The 26,366-nt window shown below is 45.6% G+C and overlaps 1 protein-coding gene across 1 annotated transcript; it reads right to left on the minus strand.

Annotated features, from left to right (window-relative positions):
* Positions 1 to 3,712: 3,712 nt before the first annotated feature.
* Positions 3,713 to 25,265, minus strand: LOC142884562 (protocadherin alpha-C2-like). The gene is made up of 4 exons (XM_076020281.1): positions 22,434 to 25,265; positions 19,546 to 19,604; positions 15,228 to 15,313; positions 3,713 to 8,398 (listed from the first exon to the last, which is right to left on the minus strand). The coding sequence occupies exons 1-4, from the start codon at positions 24,981 to 24,983 to the stop codon at positions 8,085 to 8,087; spliced, it is 3,009 nt and encodes a 1,002-aa protein (XP_075876396.1). The 5' UTR covers positions 24,984 to 25,265; the 3' UTR covers positions 3,713 to 8,084.
* Between the last annotated feature and the right edge of the window lie 1,101 nt (positions 25,266 to 26,366).

The following is a 26,366-nucleotide window of genomic DNA, read 5'->3' on the forward strand; positions in this document are numbered from 1 at the left end:
ATTTACATTTTAACATCAATGAAATATGTGGGTAATAGCGTTTGCTGTTTTTTTGTTGTTGTTTTTTTAAGTGCACGTTACATACAATGGGCTGCTAATGCATTTCTTGATTTCGGCCTAGGAATGAGAGATGTTTGATTGGCTTCAACATTTAGTTATGTAACGGAATTTTATATAAAAGTTTTATTAATACTCATGTCTGAGGTATGCCTAACGTCTTTTTCCTGAAGGTATGACTGCACTGCCATTAACAAAACTATGGCTGAAAACAAAGAGGCAAGAAGTAGGTTTTCACATTGTGAAGTGTGCCAAGTTTAGTAGCTCACACTCCGATTCTATTAACGTAGCCTCTGGCAACGTGAGGCCCACTTTGTGAGCAGAACTTTCTTCATGTCCTCAAGGTGATTACGCAAAACTGTGCCAGTGAAAACTACCAACTGCGCATGAATAAAACAGGAGAAAAATACATTTTACTGACACTGTAAGAGTTTTGTGTGATTTGCATTTATGCGTGTTTGTTTTCACTGAGAAAAGAGACTGAAATAGTCTTCTTCTTCTTCTTCTTCTTCTGCCGCATTATCCGGGGTCAGGTCGTGGGGGGAGCAGCCTCAGCAGAGATGCCCAGACCTCCCTGGCCCCAGTCACCTCCTCCAGCTCATCCGGTGGGACCCCAAGGCGTTCCCAGGCCAGCCGGGAGACATAGTTCGTCCGGCCTGTCCTGGGTCTTCCCCGAGGCCTCCTCCCGGTGGGACATGCCCGGAACACCTGCCCAGGGAGGCGTCCAGGAGGCATCCGGAACAGATGCCCGAGCCACCTCAGCTGGCCCCTCTTGATGCGGAGGAGCAGCGGCTCTACTCCAAGCTCCTCCCGGGTGGCTGAGCTTCTCACCCTATCCCTCAGGGTACGCCCAGCCACCCTGTGGAGGAAACTCATTTTGGCCGTTTGTATTCGCGATCTTGTTCTTTCGGTCACTACCCAAAGCTCGTGACCATAGGTGAGGGTGGGAACGTAGATCGACCGGTAAATCGAGAGCCTCGCCTTTCGGCTTAGCTCCTTCTTCACCACGACGGACCGGTACAGCGACCGCATCACTGCAGCCGCTGCACCGATCCACCTGTCGATCACACGCTCCATCCTCCCCTCACTCGTGAACAAGACCCCGAGTTACTTGAACTCCTCCACCTGAGGCAGGATCTCCCCACCGACCCGGAGAGGACAAACCACCTTTTCCAGTCGAGAACCATGGCCTGAAATAGTATTAATTGTATTCTTAATTCATACTGTGCAGCGGCAGCCTATGTTGTGCGGATTGTTAATGCACTTTTATATTCGTATGAAAATAGTGTAAAAAAAACAAAACAAACTAATGTTAACTAGTTAGTGGACAGGAAAAAGTACGCAAATTACCCAAAATACCAAAATGAATTCATCGTCATACTGGCATAATTGTGCATGTTCATCATGTCTGAGTAATCAACATCAAGGATTTTAAGCTCAAACACCTTGCCACTGACAGTTCTGCACATGGAGAACAAAACAAAAACACATTTAAAAATTCATGGATAACACTAACAGTTATGTTTTGAGCAGTGTCATGGAAATGAAGATTGAGGTTATTGAGCAAAATTATGAGTGCATGCAGGAAGACACTGGGCCTGATTTACACTGGGAATAATCATGGTAGAAGAAGTGACAGTAGCTTCAGGCAGGCGGCACAGTGAGTTCTAAAGGAGCCAACATGGACACATTTATGTTGAATTTATCAGAAGTAACAGTCCAGCCTTGGCAGAGTGGAGCTACAGCAGTGAAGGAGCAGAATTTTCCTCAAATATCTCATTTTTAGGTCACAAAAACAAAAAACATAATTTCATTTATCACAACTTCTCTCAGAGGACAAAAAAATGGAGACCACACATTACTTTAATCTAGAGAACACATTTTTTAATCAAACTAAAGAACAGTTCATGCATGTTTGTCAGCTCACCAGCAGCGTGTGAACAAGTCCAAATGTAAGCCAAGACAAGGGAAAACCAAAAATGACAACTGCCCACCGGTCCGCACAAACAAACCAGCACCTCAAGCAAGGGAGTCAGCTCCATTTATCCATGTGCACTGTCACCAACTCAGGTGTTGGCCATCTCTTCTGATGAGCAACTCCCAGATAGCTTAATACCAACTAGAAAGCAGGTAAGAGGCCCTGAAGCCGTCACAAGTGAAAGAGCGTTTACACACGAATGTATTAACCATGAGGAAACATAAATAATCATTGTAACTGTTGCTAATTAGGGCAGCTGTTATATTTTCACAACCAATGTCGTTGCACTGTTTTGTATTGAATGTGAATTTTGCCCTTGCCTTTATGTATACCCACAACTTTTATACTTTTTTATTTTTATCAACTTTTTTAAAAAAATATATTACTACAGCATTATGCTCATTGAGATTTTGAATTTTCATTGTTTCAGTGATAATAAAAAACAAAAATCCCAAAGGTGTTTGGGAATTGAGGGACAATTACAGCAAACAAGATAAAAACGAAACATGAAAGAAAAAAATATGAACAAACCCAAAACAAAAAGTGCAATGATGATTTGAATCAAAAGTGGTAACTGTTGATTCCACATTGAATACTTTAAATCACTGGTAAACACCGTCGTCCTAACTCACCTCGTGCCACTGGGTGAACCCGTTTGCCCCGTTCATGCTCCTCTCATGACCAGCTGTCGCATGACGTCATTAGGATTTGTACACACCTGTAGGATATTAAGAAGACGGCACTCACACACACACACACACACACACACACACACACACTCACTGAGGAACGTGACCCGTATCTAGTCATGATTACACATTTCATTACGTTGATATAAGAACACAACGCATTCAAAAAGTCGACACGAGCTTTCCACTGGCAGCTCCTCCAAACCGTCAGAAGGAGGCACTGTAGTCTCATGAGGAAAATGGAGCGACGGACAAGAGGGGAAGAATAAATCATTCCACTCGACAGACAGATGGCGCTCACGTCCCGTACATGCGCGGACTGGAGGCCCCTTTGTTCTGAATAAAGCAGAGATGAACTCGGAACACAAACAGGATGTAACCGCACCACCTTTTTTTTTTTTTTTTTTTTTTTTTGAATCCCCGCCATCTTGAATATTCCTTTTGGGAGTTTTTGAATGAATTTTTCCATTTTAATTATGAGGCAACATTTAATCATTTGTGCTGTTTATAGCGCCTTCCCCCCATTAGTTGCTTTGTGTTGTTTGGATAGTTCCCTCTGTTGCTTTTGTAGGCAATGAGATTGCACAGCATTGTTATCTGCCTTGTTGTTTGTCTGTTTTCTGTTTGTTTGTTTTGTTAAAGTACTTACTAAAAAAAAAAAAAAAAAGTTAAATGAGGATGTTAATGCAGGGGCAAGTCATGTTCCTTTAATAGCTGGAATGAGATTGTCAGTGAATTAAACCACAGGATGCTTTCCAAGCTCTGTCTTTGATTAATTTTGACATGCAGTCCCAAAAACTAGGCGCTGGCGCCAACAAATAACCGACGAGTGAAGAAAGAAAGAAAGAAACAGAAGAAAAGAAAATCCCCTGCTAGTGAGGAAAAGAAGAGAGGATGCAGGCAGGAGGCCAAAAACAAGCGAGAAGCTCTTCTCACAGCAGATTAACGCCAGCGTTGGACAGAATCAAGCCAGGCTGCAGCCGAGGTGTTTATGTATTTAAGAAAAAAATCTTTATTTGTGACTTATTAACAAAACACATTACCAGATTGAGGAACTCATAAGAACCACTATTATCACCTTTACAATGATGAAGCAGGTGTACAAAAAGAAAAAAAAGAAAGAAGTAAAAGTTATTAACAGATCTGCACTGTCACAGTCCACTGATGTGTGCCACTCGACGCCACACCCAGAGACTGAGCAACATTCACTATACACAAGCAGAGAAGTACATCAAATTTATTTTTTTCAGCATTTTTTTGCACTTTTTATACTTTTTTTTCCCATTTTGAGTTTTTTTTTATACTCTACAAGGCGAGGGGGGGCGAGATGGCAATGGAGGGTGAGTAAATGACTTGATTTCACAACAGTGTTTTGTTCGCTCGTCACCTCAAAGCTCAACACAAACTTGAAGGGGTTCGACTCTCACTTTTGAAAACCATGAGCGTCGTAAAACAGGGGGTAAAAGAGAGAGAGAGAGAGAGAGAGAGACAGAGATAGAGAGAGAACATCTCATAGTATAACACAATAGCATTATGTATATCTAGAAGATTAAATTTATTTTCAACAGCATAAAAAATGTGATTCTTTTAACTTTTTTCTCCACAAGTTACTGTTTGCAATAGAGTATATGTATTATGTATGTACTGTGTGTTTGTGTGTGTATGTGTGCTTGCGTGTGGATGGACGCGGGTCTTTTTGATGTGTACTGTCTTTCGGGAACGTGTACCCGAGCTATATGTGTTCCGGTACACGTTTTCCCGGTGGAAAAACATTTCTATGTATATATAGTATCTATATAGTATCTGTTTCCTTTTGCGTATAACATGCAAACAGCCACTTGGTGATCTGACAGCACAGGAACACCTGAAGGATGAGACACAGGGGGGAGGGAGACGTGTGCACGGCAAGGAGGGCGAGGAGGACGGAGGCTGATAGCAGCACCTACATGGCCCTAAGGTGACTGACAGGTACACTGAGGTGAGATTTGAGAGGTGAGACACTGAACACTTCCGCTACTCTGACATTTTGCCCTCTGCAGCTTGGTTCTTGACCAGCATTTGCAGGTTTAAAGATGTTCACAGTTAAGATTATTCATCCTTTTTTTAAACTCTTTTACCCGCCAACTGTGTTACCCTCAGCTGTTTCCATCTCCTTGTTTTTATGCCTGTTTTGGATAATTGCATCAGAAAAGGGCAACAGAAAATGCCCCATTTTTGACAACCATCAAAAATACCCATCTAATTTCCCCCCAGAAATGTTGCGCCTTTAGCTTCTGACGGAAACACATTTGCTCAGGCAGCAAACACAGTTCACACAACTGCTTTTTACACTGACAGCGACTTGACGTGACCGGCCCATGTTTGCTAAAATGAACCTTTCCATGTCCAGATGTTACCCTAGTATCGACATTTTGTTGCCTGCTACACCATCTTCCACTGCGGTTAATCCATCCAACCCTAAAACGCTCAAAACGCACTGCAATAATTTTATTTCGGCAAACTTTTAAAAGAATGGCTTCGCACTGAGACGGAAACTAGGCTAACGATGCACGATGAACAACAGCGACAGTGAGTGTGCGCTTCACCTCCATCAACCCTTAAGTGGTCCCTACTCCTCCCCTGCCCCCTGACCACGCCGAGCGGCAGCCTCTTCCCATCCTTAGTGAGTGGTTGAGTGTAAGTGGCTTCAGGACGAGCCTGCCTGACCAACCCCTCGCTAACGGCCGACGCGCAGGAAAAGCTAACGAGAAAGTTGAACGTGTCGCCCGATTTCTCGATTTACACTACAAAGTACGTTGCTTCGTCCACTGTATCTCATCTCATCCCGCCGCAACGTTTCATTCTCCACCAGATTCCTGCTTGTCTGTCATGCATCCTCACGACGCATTTCGGGTACAGAGTCGATCAATCGGAGGAGACGCCATCTGAAGCGGCCGAGCTCCACGTCGACGTCGAGTCCAATGCAGAAGACGCAGCACGAGTTCAGTGCGTACGCGTGCAGGAATGTACAAAATGTTTCTGGCTCGCCGAAAGAGACGTGAGAGGGACGTGTCACACCCGGCCGCGTTGATTTTGAGGGAAACGGGAGCAGAGGAAGGAAACAGGCAAGCGGGCAAGCACTGAAGCGGTAGAGGCAGCGGCGCAAGGCTTGAAGTACGACTACTTAACATTCAGACACAAGTAGAGGGATCAGCTTTGAACAGAAAAGAAGCAACGAACCGCGTTCCCTGCATCCCAGCCATATAATACACTCCCATATCGAGGATGGCACTGGCCTTCAGTCTTGGAGTTTGCACAAGTCTGCGTGTGTGTATTGTGTCTGTGTGTATGTTCATATATATATATATATGTATGTGTATATGTATGTCTGCATGTAACAGAGCAAATTTGCCTGTATGTATGTGTGAGCAGGAGGCAGACAGAGTCAGCGTCGCTGTACACTATCTTTGCGTCAGGCTGGATGGGAAGGAGACCCCTCGTCGACCGGCGCCGGACAAGGCTCCAGGTCGGGGGAAAGGTTTCCGGTTGCATCAGCTGCATGTTTTTTTTTTTAGTTCCCAAGAAGCCCCGATATCCTGCACTTAACGCTTTGCTAAAACACAAGCGGTAACACCACAATAATCCGTCACGCAATCTTAAGTAACAACTAAATAGTTAAGCAAGCAAGAAAGCAGGTGCAAATGATACAAAGTCACATAATTGCACTCACTAACAGTAAATTAGGATTCTCTCTATTTTTTTTTTGTTCCTTTTTTTTGTCCATGCCATGATGTACCTTGAGCGACAGCGGGACTGAGACTTTTGGACGTTTTCACCCATTTTCTGAGCATCACAACATTTGTAAGGTAGATTTTTTTTTTTCACAATTCCGCGTCTGTTTTCAGACACTGTAAAAATTCCACATGTTAAAGAATGTTTCCTGTTGCTGGAATTGTACACCTGGGTTTAATGTTACAACGGAACTATCGTTATAAGAAATAGCACTGTATTGGCACAATGCGATTGGTGCTAGCTGTGTCTTTTTTCATAGCTACAGAATCATAATTTGCGAGAGGGCCTATGCAGTCATTATGCAACCACATCGCCCTCTTCTGGATCTAGGACAAGCTGCAATAAATTACACATTAGCATTTTAAAATAACCCGTCATACTTAAGCAATTATTTTGGCGAAATCATCCGAAATATAACTCAAAGGTAGCGTAATGAATTATAATTCTAAGTAGTACAGGAATATTGTCATTACCCCCAAATCGACACTAACGAGTCATATAATCTTTTTTTTTTCTTTTTTAAAGTAACTCACCCAAAACTGGGTCTACGTACGTATTGTACAAAATAGGTGAAAACGTGCAGAAGTCCCTTCACAGCAGGTTCTCCCCACAGTCCAACCATGAATTAAATGCCAATCTTTCTAATTACAAGTCCTTGTGGTTTGTACCCATGAGTGAGCTACTGATTGGTCACTCTTCTAATCGGTTCTAACTACTGATGTAAAACCCCAATAGTACCAGTGGCAAGATCCAATTTGGTGACTCGCTAATCATAAATTAACTAGCAATAACAGAGCCACGATTACTTTAATCCCAAACCTGGAAACAAACTTGCGCATAGTTGGTGCAACCCAGTGCAGGTCCATGTTACAGTGAAACAGCATTTTTTTTTTTTTTTCCTTCGATTTTTTTAAAATTTGAGTGTAGACCTCTATCGTTTCCTCTGGTGCTATTTGTTCTCCTGGTACATATACCATTTGTTGTTACTTTTTCATTTGGTTTTCTTTTCTTTTTAATACAAAAGACCACATTTTCTGAATTCTACAAGGCCTCCATGTTATTGACAATAAAAGCCTCTCATTGTAAATTTCCTCAGTTTGGCTCTGGTTTCACCTGAAACTAGGTGAAAAATAAAAAGAAAGCGGGAGTGGGCTGCGTTAAGACAGAGATGCCAGCAAGGGCAGCTTCAGCTGGCATTGCTCAGATACAAATAGTCCTCCTTATTGAGTGTCTCTCATTTTTATTTAGCAAACAATAGGCTGCGGGTGGTTTAGTAAGATTGTGTCTGTTCGAATTTGGTCCAGCCGTGATGTGAAGTCTGTCTACAGAGAACTTTTTGCCTACAATGAACCTTTCACCAGCCAAACCTTGTGGGCCAAATGGCCGGAGAAAGATCGAGAAACATTGATTTACAAAGACCCAGGCCGGGTCGAATCATGATTTGGCCGCTGCACAATGTCTGTGTCAATAAAATACGAGGAAGCTCCCTTGATTCTACAGTATGCATTTGACCTTTTTTTGTCTGGCTTTTGGGTTTTGTGGGATGTTTGTCGGTTTGGTAGCTCTGTTTTCAAATCACTCCGTCTCCTCTAGTCGTCCCCACCGTCATCCTTTCCTTTATCCTTCTTGTCCTTCTTGTCCTTCTTCTTCTTTTTCTTCTTCTTGGCCTCGTCCTTCTTGCCGAAGCTTATGAAGTCACCCTTGTCGTCCACGGGGCCGGAGTCGTGGCGGATGGAGATGATGGCTGGCGATCCCGGGATGATGAAGGCCTCGGGAGGAAGCTCCCCAGGCTTGAGGGGCTGAGGGGGGCCGTAGCCCTGGGCGGCGCCATATCTGAAGTGCCAGCTGTTGCTGTTGACTCCAGCGCCCACTGGAGGTGACAGCTCCCCACCTCCTTCTCCATCTACACAGGGAATTAATAAAAAAAAAACAACAACAACAAAAGAACAAGGTGGGGAAAAGTGAGAAATCACATGAAAAATTGCCCCTTCTCCGATAACCATTTATATCACTCTGCTCCATAAAGGAGGGGCTTATTTGGGAACAATATTTAATCGCTTCCTTGCCAAAAATTAGATTAGGCTTTGTGTGATTTGTAGAGTATAAACCACAGCCTGCAGCTTGTTAGCTTAGCACAAAGAAAGAAGGCACAGTCAGGGCACAAAAGCTTCTCTTTACCCAGAAATTTATATGTATGTATGTGTGTGTGTGTGTGTGTGTGTGTGTGTTTGTGTGTCTGTAGTTATGTATGTATGTGCATATATATGTATATATATATATATATGTATATATATATATATATGTATATATATATATATATATATATATATATATATATGTATATGTATATATATATATATATATGTATATATATATATATATATATATATATATATATATATGTATATATGTATATATATATATATATATATATATATATATATATATATATATATATGTATATATGTATATATGTATATATATATATATATATATATATATATATATATATATATATATATATATATATATATACATATGTAAGCACAGTGACACTTGTTTTCTGCACTTAACCCAGAAACTGTGTTAAATGGGTTAAAACTCGCCTTTGTGGGTGGAAATGGATAGAATTTGCATATCACAGAATTAGACAAGCCAATGTTTCCCGTCTTTGTTCTTATCACTCAGCTCTGGGTCATGTCAGAGGCCCAGTTGGTGGTGGTGGGATATTTGTTGAACACATGATGGATCCTGAAGCCTTCTGATTGGGTAGGTATCCGTCACCCATGTCACCCGACATGAGTGGCGGTGATTAAAACATTATGAGTCTTTTTGAGTTTATTCTGATAGAAACCTTCCAACAATCCTTCCATCATCTGTCCATTTCTTGACTGTACTGCTACAGCTCAAACAGCCTCACTTGCAGATTTTCCCACATAACACATGAATGTGTGAATATCTCAGCATGCGACATGCACGCATCGACTCGCGCTCACCCAGGGCGCGCAGGATCTACCGAGTACAACTTCTATGCGCCAAAACATCCACAGCAAAGACTTTCCCAGAAACTACTCATCGCGCTTGTCACGCACTTGGCTCCTTCCTGAGACTTACTCAGATGATGGTCCATACGACGTTCATGAAATCTGACATGTCAGGAATAATTGAAACCAAGCAAAAGCGTGCAGAGCAATAGCTCGGCGACGCAGCAGTGGCCACGGGGGAGCAGACATTTTCAGGGCAGCCGTTCGGCTCAGACCACAGGAGGGAAGACTGGAGGGGAATAAACCTTTTAAACCACGGGGACGTTAAACTTGGCAACGCGATTTGTCTGCGGATGATGGCGGCAGATTAATACCGCTGTCACAGCGGGCCCTGAGATGGAGACTCAGCCGCTCGCGCTCCAGCGCGTACGTGACAGGGAAGCGGAGCAGAGAGGAAGTGGCGAAATGGACTCAGAAATACGGCAAATATATAAGACGTGTGGAAAACAAAGAAAAAATCCTTTTCGATGTAGAAAGGGAATGATCTAAAGTGAAAGAAATACGTTGCTATTAAGGTCAAGAGGTTAAAGATAGAACGGAGAGAAAGGGAGGATGTCAAATGAGATAGGGAGACAGAGAGAGCAGAGAGGGGGGGGAGGAGGAGGGGGGAGGACGGCAGCAGGGAGGATGGGGTGGGCGTGTTTCACAGACACGGTGCTCTCAAGCCCACACCAGTTCCCTCTGCGATGACCTACTTTCCGTCTGGATTTTATTTAGATCAAACAGGCCCTTGCAAAAAAGAATCTGTTTGATTTCGTCTTTGCCGGCTATTTATGACATCGCTGGAGAGCTGAAATGGTCTCATCCATGCACCAACCCGTTGGGAAGTACACTATTTGGAAATACTGTCCATGTGCGCAGTGCTCCCAGGACACCAGCACGATGAGCTCAGTTAGCAGAGAGGCTGCGCCACAGTGGTATGGACAGGTGTGTATAGAATTAAAAGGCAATGCATAGTTGTCTCACTATCCTGGACTGGATGAGCGGGACAATATGAGGGAAAAGTGATCTGGACGGCATATAACCTGGCAGTTTAAGAAATGAATCACACGTACATTCAAAAGTGCACGACCCAGCCAATAAAAAAGCCTGTTCGAGCAGCCTTGATGTGATGCCACTGACGCTAGCTGTCCCTAAAAACCACAGAAGAAGAACAAGAAGAAAGGCAGGAAGCTACTGTGACCCTACCTGCAAGAGAGATTAGACACAGTGGCGGGGGGGCAGTTTTATCTGAACTCAATGACATTTTCACGTTAATAAGGAGAACAAAGAATGACACAGAAAGATTGAATTGGCGGACGGGCTCAGCACAGCTAAATAATATTGCTTCCCGCAGCGCCTGGCAAAACTAGCCATAAACAATCTGATAGAATTTTTGTCCAATCAGTTGTTTAGTTTTTACACGTTTAGTCTTCTAAATTTATATGCCATGAAGTTATTATGTGAACTATATCAATTTAGTGAAATGATATTTTGATGTCCCTTTTTCCTAGAAACTGGTGTTGAAGATGGTATTGGTAACAGTTCTAGATTAACACATGCATACGTCCATTTCGGCGTCTACAGTTCTTTGTGACAGGCACACATAAATAATTTCTTCTCAATGTGCTTTAAATAGGGGACCTTATTTTTAGCCCACATTAAATAATTAGTGGGTAAAGGACCCCAATGAATAAACAATGTGCAGCCGCGACGTCATAGGAACTTCAAGATTTTTCTCCGCCTCCCTTTCAATTTCTTGCATCAGTTTACAAAAATCCTCATACATTATCTTTTTAAATTGGCCAGCGTAATTGATCTTGTTATGTGATTATTCGGCGTCAGCGTGTTATAGTCTTATCTTCACAGGGTTAAAGCGGTGCGGCACATCTGCCTTTTTTGTTATTTATTTTTTTATGTTTTTAAGGATTATGACATTTGACGGTATGGCCCAGTCTGTTTGTATTTAATCTGGGTATTAAAACCCAGGAAGAGGCTCTGGCATTTTAAAATAACTCCTATTCAACAGCTCCCGATGGTTGAGGCGGGGAAGACACATTTCCTGCGCGGAGGAGGACAGGCGCGCTTAAAATAAACACCAGAAGACAGCCGGTGAGTTAAAGGAGAGGCGCGAAATAATGTGAGGCTGGATGTGGTGGCATTTATCAAGGCAGCATTCCAGTTTATTATGCCGCTGTGCACAATGCACCTCCATTTTACCGAGCGGACAGGCTGCCACTATCTCCTGCTACCTGGCACTACTGTCAAAGGGAGGCTTTTGCAACATTTTTAGGATTTTGGTTTTATTTCATTTATTTTTTTGCAGGTCCTTTTACGCATTTTGCTCATTTGACGCCATATTTGCAGCCACACTTGGGCTCAGTAACGAAATGCTGACACACATTCACAAAAAAAGCCTTTTTGGCTCTGGGGGGCATGACAGAGTTCACCAAAAAGTCAGCTGCACTCTCTCCTTTGTATTAGACTTTGTGTTACAGTGAATACAATAAAATATTGATATATTAATCGTTCATTCATCTTCTGCAGCCGCTTTCTCTGAACTCAGGGTTGCTGGGCTTTGAGGAGCCAATGCCAGCTGTCATAGGGCGAAGGCAGGGTCACACCCTGGACAAGTCGCCAGTTCATCGCAGGGCTTCATGTATTGTATTTTCGTATTGTTATATAGTCATGCTATATTTATAATACTACCACAGTCTGCTTAAGGAAGTGGACTGCAACGCAGGGCATTATGGGTGAACACAACCAAAACGGACGTGCATGTAACGAGTTGAGCTGAATTAACCAATAGAGAAGCAGGATTTCTTGTTCAATGTTTGTCTCATTCTATAATTCAGTATTTCTGCAACACAGCGCCACCACAGGTGAGGAGGGGAACATGTGATGTATAAGGTTTAGTTAGTTGGAGAAACTGCAGTGGGGGACATGAACTGGGACCCCAACCCATTGACACAGAATCTGATTGACTATTAGTAGTTAAAACAACCTTAATAACGTCCTCCTGGATTATTTCACATTATTTTTTAGTGTGACAGTGCGTCTGTTGTTTTTCCACACTTGACCAGCCTCGAGACAAGATGTCAAGCGCCTGTGCAGCATCTAATCAAGTGGGCGATGTGAACGTCCCAGGACGTCCTGGTGCACTCTGCAATCAAACCCAGGTAATAACTCCATATATTCCCTGTTCCTGAGTTTGTGTATGTGTGTGTGTGTGTGTATGTGTGTAGGTCCATGTGAAAAGATAAATAATTCATGGCAGTGCGACTCTGCAGAGAGCTCCCTTCCACTCCACGATCGCTCGCCCGCTCGCTGACGCTGAGGATTATTTGCGATTCTGCCATTGCTTCATATTAGCCCATATTTCAACAGCGAGTGCTCGTCTGAGGGGGATTATCGCATGAGCGCTGGTAAGCAGGTCAGTGCGGCTCCTTCCGAGGAGGTTGCCATGACACCTGGCGCAGATATGTGGGCGTCGGAAGCCTCATTTGCCGTAACCTGATGTCCCACATTTTGACAGAGAGGGCGCCTTATGTCCCCGTCTAGTCCGGGATGAAGTTCCATCTCCAGTCAGTCCCGAAGCTGTCTCGCAGCACGTGCACAAATCTGTCGTACGTGTTGCGAAAACAAACACTGCCGCAATTGCCGGGTGTGTCGAGTGCAAGCGGCGTGCTGCATTGTTTTCCAGCCCACCCGCCCGAGCTAGCGAGCGAGCGAGCACCCTCCTGGTCCCTCAGACCACCTGCCCCTCGCCGAGTCCCCTCTTCCTTACGGGCTCGCGACGGCGCCTTCTAAATCTTCCATTCAGAGATTTGACCAGTTGCCATGGAAACTGCCTCGGAGGGCGCGGCCGCTGCAGCAGTCTCCCTCCGTTAGACAGTGTTGCCAGGCAACGGGTCACATGGCGTTCCCTAGCAACAACACTACTGCAGGAACCTGCCAATCCTCTTAACCTTTCTCTTCCTCCATCCCCCAACACCTCTATGCCCCCCCCCACCCAGAACCCCCTTAAACTCTTTAAGACTTCCCCCACACCCTTTTTAAAACTGCCAGACACCCTTTGAACCCCATAGTCTGAAAGAAAAATATCATCTTCCATAAACAAGGAAAAAAGTCACAATTTCCATCCAACTCAATTGTCCTTGAAGGGAAAGAAAACCTGCTGTGGTTGCTTCAGAAAGGACTGGTTGTTTTTTCCACTAAACTCACCTCATTAGTTTGATGCGATTCAGTTTAGTCCACAAAAGGAAGGCCGCATGACTCAGAGATAAACTCTTAAGTATATCTTGCCACAAACTAGAACCCTTTTACTTGAGCATTACGAAATGTCCTGTGCCAATTCTGCTCCCTCCCAGGCATGACTGTGCCAATTCCGCCGAGGTGCGGGACATATATTGCAGTCTGCGGTGGAAGACAAGCAGACTGTGAGTGGAAGAAAAGAAAATGTAACAAGAGGACAGAAGCAGCTCGGGGTTAATATTACTGGCTCTCCAATAATACGTCTCCGCTTCCCCCTTTTGGCTTCAGACAAATGTCTCCTCGTCTGCACCAGGGGCCCCTTGCGCAGAGAGAAACACTCTGGCCGACCGCGCCGCATTTGAATGCATCGCAGCACATCGGCCGACTTCCCAACCACGGCAACAATCACCGCGGGCGAGGAAAAAGGTGCAAAAATAAGCCGCCTGAGTCGCGCACAGGGAGGAGTATCACCCAGCCGCACGCCTGATTAGGGCGCCACGAACAAATGAATGCAACAGCCCTCCCCTCCCCTCCTGATAAGTCTGCAGCGGGGCCGTGCGTTCGATTGGGTCTCTGCACCGCCGCCAGAGAGGCAACTCTCCGTCTGCTCGGAGAAAAAACAAAAACACTGCCAGCATCGTCCTTTCCAACTAAAGACGCAGAGAAGCTAACAGACAGGAGGTCAAAATCTGTCACGACTGACTGTGACGCTGCCCTTCACCCTCGGGTCTCCTCACATGTTTTTAATTCCCAGAAAAAAAGAAACACAACCCAAAAGCCACTGCCTGTGGAGCTGGAGTTGAGTGGAAGAGGAGAACACAATGTTCCAAAACACCGTTGTTAAAATTCTTTCTTTCTGTCGCAGACTCTTGGAGTGCGAAAACTCCCAGTTGCAACGACGTTTGTGTGCGAGCACGTTGCTGTTGTCGAGTCTTTCAGCTGCCACGCTGGTCTAAGAGCGGCTCTGCACAGCCCCCTCCCCCCACTGAGGCTTTCTGGCACCTCGGCTCAACTCTTACTGAACCACAATTGCACGGGAATGTTGCGATGGCGAAGATGCTCAGCGGGCGACCGTTCTCAAAGCCGCAGCTGTGGAACAGGTGCCTCCATGGAAGTCGTCGATGTCCAACATGGGCCTTAACCACAGAATGAATCCTCTGTGAAGTTCATGACACTCTTTCATGCATCTGGAGTTTATAGGTTCAGCTTTAAAATGGCTCAACTCCACCCTGCTAACCTGCCCTATTCACATATAACCCTATTATTAAAAGTTAAAGACATTTCAACACACTTGCCATCAACCTGCTTTAGCATTCAAACATTGTGAAGTCACCCTTTGTTTTCTTGTCGCGTTTGGTTACTGATGTGCGTTCACAGCTGACAGCATCCGTCGTCTTTCGCTTGCAGACATGATTCAGTTGTACTCGGGTCTCTAACTGAGGGTCTTCTACTCACCTGCGGCGCTGGACACGGTGGGCCAGTTCTGGACCAACATCCCTTGAGCTCCTTGCATCATGGAAGCCTCCTCCATGTGGACCGAACTGGAAGGCACAGAACACAGAACTCAGTCAAAACCAGCAAGTCAAAAGCAAAGGCTGTGATGATTTCTTTCGGCTCTTTTTGTTACTGTTCTTGTTGTTGTAATGATGCAATGCTCTACATCCGAGATGGTCATAAGACCCTTGGAAATCCCACTATCCAAAACCAACGCGGCACTCTCATCCAACCATCCAAAGCGCCTGATCTATACATTGATAATTTCACGGCTGAATTACAACCAAGTCACCCTCTCTTGCTCCAGGCGTGCGGCTCTCTCAAGCTTGCAAAGATGCAGCGACCATGAACAGAGAGCAGTTGCAGCTTCAAGTTGCACCTATTCTGGCACAACGGGTTTCCTCATACAGTGCAAATGATAAGATGGAGTCTTAGTCTTAGTCTTAGTCCAGTGCAGCACTGGGGTATATCATATATCATGTTCGGTTTGTATCTCAACTAAGCAAGGGCTCTGATTTAAGCCATCTTAGCTCTGCTGCAAAAGTGTAAAATATTGGACATTTAGCACAACAGGGCTTCCCACACTGGAGTTTATTGTTAAAATAATGCGAAACTACGTTTTTGGACACCAGTTACCGAACATGTATACATAAAAATATCAACAAAATCCAAAAAATATCCAAGCTTGACTCGTTTTTTTACTGACTCGTTAGTCACAATTCCCCATTTCTATTAACTTGCTCACTGACTAGTCCCCATTACCGCTGACTAGCTAACCACAAAGAAGAAAAAAGAAAATATTTCACGATTGTGCAATGGCTATTCTAACTGCACCTGTATATATATATATATATATATATATATATATATATATACATATGTCAAGTCAATGGCTGTGTTATCGATGTGGGAAAAAGAACTGTTCTGGTTTCTTGTTTCAACTCAGTGGCTTCCAGTGGCCCAACTCACAAAATGAACAAATCACTCAGTGATGAATCTGGGAGTGGGCGGAATTTCTATGCTTGTATGGATTTCCTCACACGCTGGGTGAACGACTGAAATTACTAACAAAAATTGATGAGCGAGATGAAGATAATTTAAAAAGAAAAAGAAAGAAAAAAAAAAGAACTGTCACATTACATGACGCATTTCTCCGGCCTGTGTTAAACTGTCCCCTTGTGAGTGAATACAGGTCTCTCTGTTCCCTCTTCCAACTCGTTTTGTCTTCTATTTGAGAAACTGGAAGTTTGAGAGCAGCCCAACCGCCTTTATAGCTTTTTCTGACAGCAGCTGCTTCACAGTGAACACCCACCACTGGCAAATCATATTAGAGCCTTTGAGCACTGCAGTGTATGCATTTGGACACTTATCTGCACTTTGTTGTCACTGGATCAGTCTGGAGATGCAGTCAAGAGACAGAGACGAGTCTGGCATCGCATTTTTCATTTCATGTCACCCTAACGCTAACCCAAATGAACAAGCATGCCTATTTTTTTTTTGTTTAGTACAAAACCTTTAGCTGGATCCTATATTTATTTCCAAGGTTTCAAAGCCAGCGATCCAACAAAGATTAAGTGCATGTAGCTAATGAGTGGCTAAAAAGATGAAACCTACAGCAAATCTAATCAAAATAGCAGATGCCACATAGACAGAGGATGATACATGGGGTGTGGCTTGTGAGAGCTCAGCTAGTGAGCTTGTCATCTAACTAGCTATGTACAGACAGAGTTCTCTCAGCCTTGACATTAGCTAACACTTTTTACAAAAACATGAACATAAGCTCATATGAAAGTATGCGCAACTGTCATTTTAGCATTAGTGACTTCCTTTCACAAACTAGGTATCTAGCCATCTTATCATAATCATACCATAGAAACAGTACATTAATGGGAGGGCTGGGCCACAGAGAACCAATTCAACTGTGTTAAGTGAGAAACCCCCTTAAGCCCTCTCATATAACCCTCTCAAATATCAACACAGGTGCAGGTGCCTCATGCTGTCATGAACCTGGGCTCATAACTTTCTTCCTTTTCCACTTTTCTTCCCAACCGATTTCATGTGTCTTCCTGGCTGCAACGCAACAACATATAACGTGGATGGAGTGGCTCTAAAATGGTGGAGTTGCATGCTGAGCGGTTTTGCTTTGTGTACTTTTGCACTCGAAGGGTGGCAGTTGAACGTGCAGGGGAGCGCTACGCTGCCCGGACTGGTGCTTTCTCGTCTGAATGACTGCACTGGGGAATGTGGGTCAGTAATGTTGATGCGGCACGCCGCGAGTAGTGATACACTACAGCATGCACGCGTTGGGGTTAAGCGCTGATATGAGCCTCTTCGCGTCCGTGCACGTTACAGGCGCTGCCATCTCAGACGTGGCAGCGGCAAATTGCGGTGATGATTTATGTTAATCCATGTCAGGATGACATGATGCACATTATGATACCCTGCGCACCGCAGAAATTAACACTGATCTCCAATTAAATCAAACTCGCATGGAGCACGAGAGCGAGGCTGCCGACCACTGAGCTTTGTTAGCATGAAATTCGGAAAATCGGTACAAATTAGAGCCATGTGGAGGTAAAAGTCATTAGTCACTGCTATTCCAGCTGCTGCCCTGACGTCAAATTGTCTCAATTATATTATTTTAGACAAACTTCTGCAACCTGATCATTACGTCAGATGGGGCTGAGGATCTATTTTCACAAAACCCAATTATTGCCAGGTCCCCCTAATTTTGGTAATCTCTGATATTCAGTGGGAAGCTAATGAGGGTACATGTGTAGTACCTCATTAGTCAGAGGAGCCCCGGTCTGCCATTTTTCCCTTTTAATCCCAATCTGAGACACATCGTCATTATTATTTGAAGACACAAACCAGTTTATCAACACGCCCGACAACCTCATCAGGCCCTGTTTTGGATTAATCATTTGCACCACTGTGCCCCCACTGTTAGATTGATCTTCCAATCAGCAAATTGGGATGTGGTCATGCCACAAGGCTTTATTTTTTTAAAAGGTGAACTACATTCACAAAAAACAAAAAACAAAAAGTTGTTGCATGCAAGCAGTAAATTCACTGGGCAGCAGTCCAAAAATGTCCTCTGCTGTCTGTTTGCACCAACCTCACTACTGGACAAAAGTATATAAATACCCACAGAAAAACACACACACATACACGCTAACATGTGTGCGCTGGGCGGCCGTCTGTGCACACGCTCAGATGCATGTGTGCATCTGATCCCAATCTGAGAAAGGTCATCGTCGGCTCATTTGTCCTTCATGCTTCCTGCTCCAAGACTGTAACTCGGGGTGGCAATGCTCAGAATGTAGATGACCTATATTGAATTACACCGCAGCGGAGGAGCGCCACAGATTCACTGATGGGAGCCGCGCAGCCCCAAAGGAAGCGGGCGGGGTGCTGGCAGTGGAGGGCCGGGTGGGTTTTTAAGGAGGCTGAGGGTCATTAGTACTCCGCTCTGATGATGGTGATTTGGAGAGTCGCACTGCAGATTTTCACACTTTTAAAGGACCCATGTTATTGAATATATATATATATATATATATATATATATATATATATATATATATATATATATATATTTATTTTTTTTTATGTCAATCCTAAATTTTAAGTGCGGCAGCCTCATTATCTAATAGTGTTGAAAGATCTTCAGAAATGAGCACATGACGGTTGTTTGCAGCCTGATGATATTTTGTTGGGTAGACAGGGCGCTCTCAAAGGGTGGAACTGACACCTCATTAGCAAATTATTAAATGATTTAACATAACATATTGAACATACATGTGCACTAGGGAAAATAGGAAGTGACTGTCAATTAAATAATTGGTTAAATTTTCCTTTCTCAAAAAGTACTTTGTGAGTACCTGCTTTCAGATCTTTATCTTTCCCCTGCATGCTAGACTCCAGTAGAGCAGCTTTGCAGCATTAAATGCCCCACAAAAGCTCTACAAATCTTCTGAAAACACCCTATTTAGCTTCAGAGTTTCGCTCACTCTCCTTAGACCCTGCTTCAAACGTACCCACTTTTAGCTTCCTCCTGAAACTAATCTCTCGGACTTTCCACGTTTGGATGGGAACAAACAACAGACCAGAGAGGCACAAACTGTAGTTGGAAAACATTGGTGACATATCAAATTCCTTACTGCACCTGAAGTAAAGGGGAACAAGTATCGTCCTGGATGTGACGTAAGTTGTTGGTTTTCTTTTTCATTTTTCAGTTGATCAGAAGTTAAGGGAGAGTTTGAAGGTGGAAAGTGCTTACCTCTGCACCCCTGCCCTCAAAGATGCAGAATATCGCCAGTCAGCATTCGGGGCTTTTGGCTGAGTGAGCAAGGAGGAAGAGAGAGAGGGAAAGAGGGAGAGATGGGGGGGAGTGGGGGTGGGGGTGGAGAGAGAGAGAGGGGGATTAGTATGATCTGATACAGTGCAGAAGCAGGATGGGCTCATGGCCTCATCAATTAAACATGATGCACATCCCGGCTCGGGAAGGCTGCAGTCGTGTTTCCCATCACAGTCTCTATCACACACACACACACACACACACACACACACACACACACACACACACACACACACACACACGAAATACACAGACACACACATATTGACACACAGACACACAGCAGTACTTTAAACAGGACAGTGACTCAAAGCCATACTGATGAGTTTTTGGACAGTTGCTCCATAAATGTGAATGCTGCCCTTTCACTGTTTGTATAGAACAACTTGTGCGAGTCCGTGTGTATGTGTGTGTGTATCGATGTGTGACAACAGTAAAGCCGTCTGTCACTGATGAACCTCGGTTGAGTGCTAGAAACTCCCAGGGGTCTGCTGGTAAATTATTACCCCCTTCCCCCCAACCCCTCCCCCCCACCAAAAACTCAATAAATAAGAGCAATTATGGCCAACACAGCCTCAATCTGTTCCTCTGGTCTGCAGCAGCTGGGTGAGTGGCTGTCATACTATTATTGTGAAGCCACCTAAAAAGGTGGCCAACTATGAGGATGACTGGTCAACATGTTGTAAACATGAGGGTTTTACTGTACAGTGTTGTTAGTTTCCTCATTCTTCTTACATGAGTAGTCTCTCAGAACAATCTGAGTAGGAGAATAATAATGGAGAAACTAAATTGGCTGTAATTTCTAATAAAAAATTACTAAGTGAAGAATTTACTTTCAAAAAAAAAAAAAACCCTGGCAAACAACATGTATAACTTGAAGTCCAGCAACATATGTTTATCAAATGTAATTCGCTGAATACGCAGTCAACAGCCAGTTCATCTGTCGAATTTTATGAATCCTACGGGGTCAGAAGTCTAGTCAGAAGCTATTTTTAATGAGCCAGTCTTTCATGGCCATTAATCCTGCCCGTCTATTGATTTTCTTCATGAATAGGCACTAAACAGATGCACCGTGAACATCTGCACGGCAGCAGAGGCTATGTTGGGCCGGACACGGACCTGCTCAGGCAGCAGCAAGTGTCCCAGATAAAGACGGCACATTCTGTACCTCCGTCCAACTCAGGGGGGAGTATTTTGTGCTGGTAGACCTGGCCTCCTCGAGTAAACCCAATTTGCCGGGGCTGAGGAACATGAGGCTGGAGGTTAATTTAATTTTTGTTGCTGCACTTGACTTTGTAGGAAATCTTCTCCTCACTAACATACTAACGCTGGAGGGCACCTGATGGCCGCGATCGTAAATCCAGAGAGATGCCCTCTCGACCTTGTTGGGGACTGTGCCTCATCAATTTGAAATGAATAAATACATTTTCTTTCAAATCAAGTAAGTTTGTGGTCTTTTGCGCATTAATGAAGAATACAAAGAGTTTTAAATCCTTTCTAACTAGTTTGTGCTGAGATGATCTTTGAATATTACTGATGTTGCCTCTTGGCGAACAGATGTCCTGTTTCATCACAAGTAGTAAAAATGCATCTGCCAAACATGCTCAAGGTAGTGCTACCAAACACTATGGAATATAAGGCTTACAAGTTTCTATTTTCAAACGTTGCTGGCTGAATGACCAGAATCTGAGGTAAAGTTTTTGTATGTTTCATTTACATATGTTTTGCAAAAATTCACAGCCAAGATGCGCAGCTGCATTTTAAAATATCTCTGGATGATTGAGCAACGCATTTAAAACTTCCAATTATACTTAACGCTGAAGAGGGTGGTTAATTAATTATAGTGTGTTTTCACCGATGCTCTTATATTTACTCATTATTTAGTTTACACGGAAACTAAATAATGAGGAAGAACCTTCATCATGAACCTTAAAGGGATCCTAACATTACGTGGGATGGAACTGCATTGAATCTTAATGTGGGATTTTTAAAATAGAATTTAGTCTTAAAATTAAAAGGAAAAAAAATGTAAAAGAAGAGGGCTTTATTATTTATTATTTGGGGGAACTGAAAAAATCAGTATTACCGTGTGTAGAAAAAGGCACTAAAACACACTAAGCTGCATCATGATAGCGATTCTAACAATGTCTTCACAGTGTCATTAAGGAGTGTAAATGGGCGGTTCCTTCACAGTGGTGGGTCTCAATGACTGGTCTGCTACGGCCTCGCTCGAGACAAATAACCTCAATGGCACAAGTGAAGCAGTCATGCTTACATACAGGCACGCGCACGTGCACACACACACACACACACACACACACACACACACATCACACAAACGCAGAGGCAAACCCCACTCGCTTGGAGACAGAGCAAGGAGCAAGAGACTTTACGTGACCTGTTCTTAGTGAGGATGTGATGACAGCCTCAAAGTGAGACACAAACCTCTGAATCATCACAAACAACACGGTACCCTGAAAAGCATCAGGGCTGACTCTAATGCAGTGTGAGTGCTGAGCGGAGCTGTGCGGATGCACAAGTGCACACCACAAGTGGGGTCTGAACATGGGGGAGGAGAAGGGGGAGGAGGGGGAGGTGGCAGCCTGCAGGAATATCATAACCCCGCAGTGAGAAAATACTGCTGGATCTAATAACCTTAACGAAAGTCACCTTTAACATGGACCCAAAAGGGGTTTGACATTGTTTAGAACTAAATATGTGTTCATCAGATCTACTGCGGCGCAAACACACTGACTCATGACCTTCCAGTAACGCAGCCAAAAGGTAAGCATAAAAAATGAATGACGCACCTCTGGGCAGATCTGCATCGAGGCGTCGGGCATGCTCAGTCTGCGCACAAAACCGCTGTTGCTGGTGAAGAAACGGTCGGCGCCGCTGCCCCAGGTGCCGCTGATGGGGCGTCCTGTGTTGTAGAACATGAAAGTGTCACTGCCTGAGGTGGCGGTCAGGCAGGTCTTGTAGCAGTACGTCTTTGTTAGGGAGCCGTTGCCTCGCACTTCAATGTAGTGCGGCTCCACTTTCAGGTCCCGGCGTAGCACCACGTTGTTGTTGGGCTGTCCGCCGGGTCCGCCGGGTCCAACGCCCCCTACGGCACCGGCGCTAACACTGCTGCTCCCGCCATCCGGAGGGGGCTTCTGTGACACACAGCACGGGGAGCAGGACCCCGGCTGGGTGCAGTAGGCGTGGCAACGGACGATGGCCAGAACCACCACGGTGACCAGGAAAACGAAGGTGGTGGCGCTCAAGGCCACGATCAGGTAGAGGGTCACGTTGGAGAAGAGCAGTGTGCTGTGGGGCCGGATGATCCTCTTGGGATCCGGGGCCACCTTGGGCGGCACCTCCATCACGGCCACGTTGATGGTGGCAGTGGAGGAGAGAGCCGGCTGCCCGTGGTCCTTCACTAGGACAGTCAGGGCAAAGGACGTGAAGTTGTCCTCCAGGATCCTGCGGGTGGTCCTGATCTCGCCCGTGTGCTCGTGCACCTTGAACAGGTCCAGGTCGGTGGCTGTCTCCAGCAGGTACACCAGCCAGGCGTTTGGCCCGGCGTCCGCGTCGTACGCCACCACTTTGGTCACCAAGGCACCGGGCTCGGCGTTCTTCTGGACCGTTTCTAATGAGCGCGTGCCATTGCCGGGAGGGTTTACTATCAATGGTGAATGGTCATTCTGATCCATGACGTAGATGTAGACGGTAGCGACGCGGCTGAGCGGAGGAATGCCCCCGTCTTGGGCTTTGACCTGGAAGTGGAACTCTCTCAGTGACTCATAGTCGAAGGCTCGCAGGGCGTAAGCCTCCCCGGTGTCGGCCTTCACGGACACATAGGAAGTGACAGGGATGCCGTGGTTGTTGTCATTGAGCACGGTGTAAGTGATGCGCGCATTCTCTTTGATGTCTGCGTCCTGAGCTTTCACAGTACATAAAGAGGCGCCCGGGGCGTTGTTCTCTGCCACGTACACCGTGTAGGAGGTCTGCTCGAAGCGTGGCGGGTTGTCGTTGACGTCAGCCACGTCCACCTGTATGGTCTTCTGGGAGGAGAGCGGCGGGTTCCCTCCGTCCGTGGCACTCAAAGTGACATTGTAGGCATCGGTGGTCTCACGGTCCAGGAAGGCTGAGGTAACCAGGGTGTAATAATTTCTGAATGACTTGATCTTGAACGGAAGGCCAGCCGGGATCTCCAAGCTCACCTGCTTGTTGGCGCCCGAGTCCCGGTCGGTAACGCTGATGAGGGCCACAACAGTGTCGGCCCGGGCGTCCTCCCTCACGGGGCTCGACAGGGACGACAGGACGATCTGAGGGACGTTGTCGTTGACGTCCACCACCTCGACCACCACCTTGCAGTGGGACGCCACCGCCCCGGGGCCTTTGTCCATCGCCTGAATGTACATCTCATAGGAGTTGGTCTCCTCGTAGTCCACGTTGCTCCTCACTCTTATCTCACCTGTGTTGGTGTCCATGCTGAACATCTGCCTCACTCTTTCCGGGGTGTAGCTGCTGAAGGAGTAGTACACCTCGGCGTTTGTGCCCTCGTCCAGGTCGGTGGCATTCAGTTTGATCACCAGGGTGTCTTTGGGGGAATTTTCCCGCAGCTTCACCTTGTACACGGAGTTGTCAAACGTCGGGATGTTGTCATTGGAGTCCAGGACGCGGACATTGATTTTAGCCGTGCCCGTCTTCTCCGGCGTGCCACCGTCGACAGCACTTAGAATTAACTGGTGATAAGGCGTCTGCTCGCGGTCGAGGGGCTTCTTGAGCACCAGCTCAATGTGCTTCATATTTAGGGAGGGTTTGTTCGACACCAGCGCGAAATGATCGTTTGTGCTCAGCTGATACATGCGGACGGAATTGGACCCGACGTCCGGATCTTGGGCGTTTTCGATCGGGTACCGAGAGCCCGGCAGGGCGGACTCGATAATCTCCAGTTGGTACTCGTCTCTGGGGAACTGCGGCGTATTGTCGTTGCTGTCCATGATCTCCACCTCAACGTAGTGCACCTCCATTGGGTTCTCGAGCACCACCTCGAGATTGATGAGGCAGGTGCTGGCCAGGTCGCACAGAGTCTCCCGGTCGATCCTCTCGTTGACGAGCAGTTTGCCATTCTTGGAGTTGACAATCACGTAGCGCTTGCCGCTGTTGGATGTTACCTTAATTTTCCGGGTGGCGAGCTTTCGAATATCCAGCCCCAGGTCGTGCGCCACATCGCCGACCAGAGCTCCGTTTTCCAGTTCTTCCTGGATCGTATAGCGTAACTGTCCGAACGAAAGGCCACACAATATGGAAAATATCACAAAACAAAAAGGCACAGTATTCCCTATCCGGTTGCATATCCCTGCCAAAGCCATCGCAAGCTCACAGGATCCGCAGACGGATTAAACGCAGCCTTCCGCCTTTTTAGCTTGCAGTATCTTGCATCCCAGCACCTCATCAAGGTGGGCTAATTGGTCTCCGGGTGAAGGAAACAGCAGCGGCTCATCCATTGTGCAGCCCGGCTGAGGTGGATCCTCTCCAGCGCATCCATATTTCCTTTGTCCGTGATGCGCCCCTTTTTTTTTGTCTCCAGTGCGCGCTGCTGACGGGTGTGTTTCCTTGCCGCTGGAGCTGTGAATTCTGTCCACGGTCCAAATTTCGCTCGGTGAAACAGGAAACGGGGCGTTTTCCTTTCGAGATAAAACGAGAAAAGGCGTCGACCGAGTCCGTACACAGGTTTAACTCTACATCTGCTGGTGGGTGGAGAAGAGAGACCGGAGCCAAAAATAATAATAATAATGAAAAAATTAAAGTGTTTTAGGAAAAAAATAACATTTTATTTAAAGGTGGGATAATTTAAAAACTCCTCACTTGATTGATTAGGCGGCACTGTGAATAATGACAGGAAACATAACACCATTCTCAATTTTGATTGATTAGTTTATTGATAATGTATTATTAGGATGGCTTGCATATGGCCGATACACGTTTCAGTGAGCAGCACCAGCCGGGTGCCCCTTCAGTAGATTTTATTTTGAAATCCAACCGGATTGTGCATAATCAAATAGAGCAGTTTTGACCTTGGAAGCGCACCTTCCCACCCCAGCGCGCACTCAGACTCCAGCTCTCGCCTCTCCGCTGCGGCGCATCTCTCCTCCTCCTCCTCCTCCTCCTCCCCCTTCTTTTCCTTCCCCTCCTCCTCATCATCCTTCCTCTCCACCCATCCCTCTTCCCCTCATCCCTCCATTATGGTGTCGGTCTGGAAGCCGACAGACGGCTGGCACACTTAAAAAAAAAAAAAAAAAAAAAGCCCTGGAATAAAGAAGGCTGTGTTTAATGCGTATGTGTTGTGCGTTCCATATCACCAGTTGTTCCTCCACCTTGGGAACCTGTGCCGCGCAATCCTGCACACGCACGCCGCAGATCACAATGTACAAAAAACGCGCGCCGCGATTTTTTGGGGGGCTGCAATTAGGCGCCATGCGCTTTATTTTCAGTCAGAGGTTGTTTACAGGAACTCACAACCTCACCGATTAATGAGAAGAAAAAAATGTCCGCAGACACATGTTTTCAGAACACGAGGAGGGGGCGGGGGCGGTCTGGGGGTGCTTGTGTTCGTCCCCTTTTGTCTGCGCTACTCGGAGCCCTTTAATTTGCCGGTAGCGATATTGCGGCGCAGCCTCCCCGCATGGCGAGCGCTCAGCGGCGGAAAGCATCGCGCTGACAATCACAACCTTCCCTCCACATGGATCACTGTC

This window comes from Nelusetta ayraudi, unplaced genomic scaffold (assembly GCF_046127955.1).
Source record: "Nelusetta ayraudi isolate G7.1 ecotype Tasmania unplaced genomic scaffold, CSIRO-AGI_Nayr_v1 ptg000011l, whole genome shotgun sequence".
Lineage (NCBI taxonomy): Eukaryota > Metazoa > Chordata > Actinopteri > Tetraodontiformes > Monacanthidae > Nelusetta > Nelusetta ayraudi.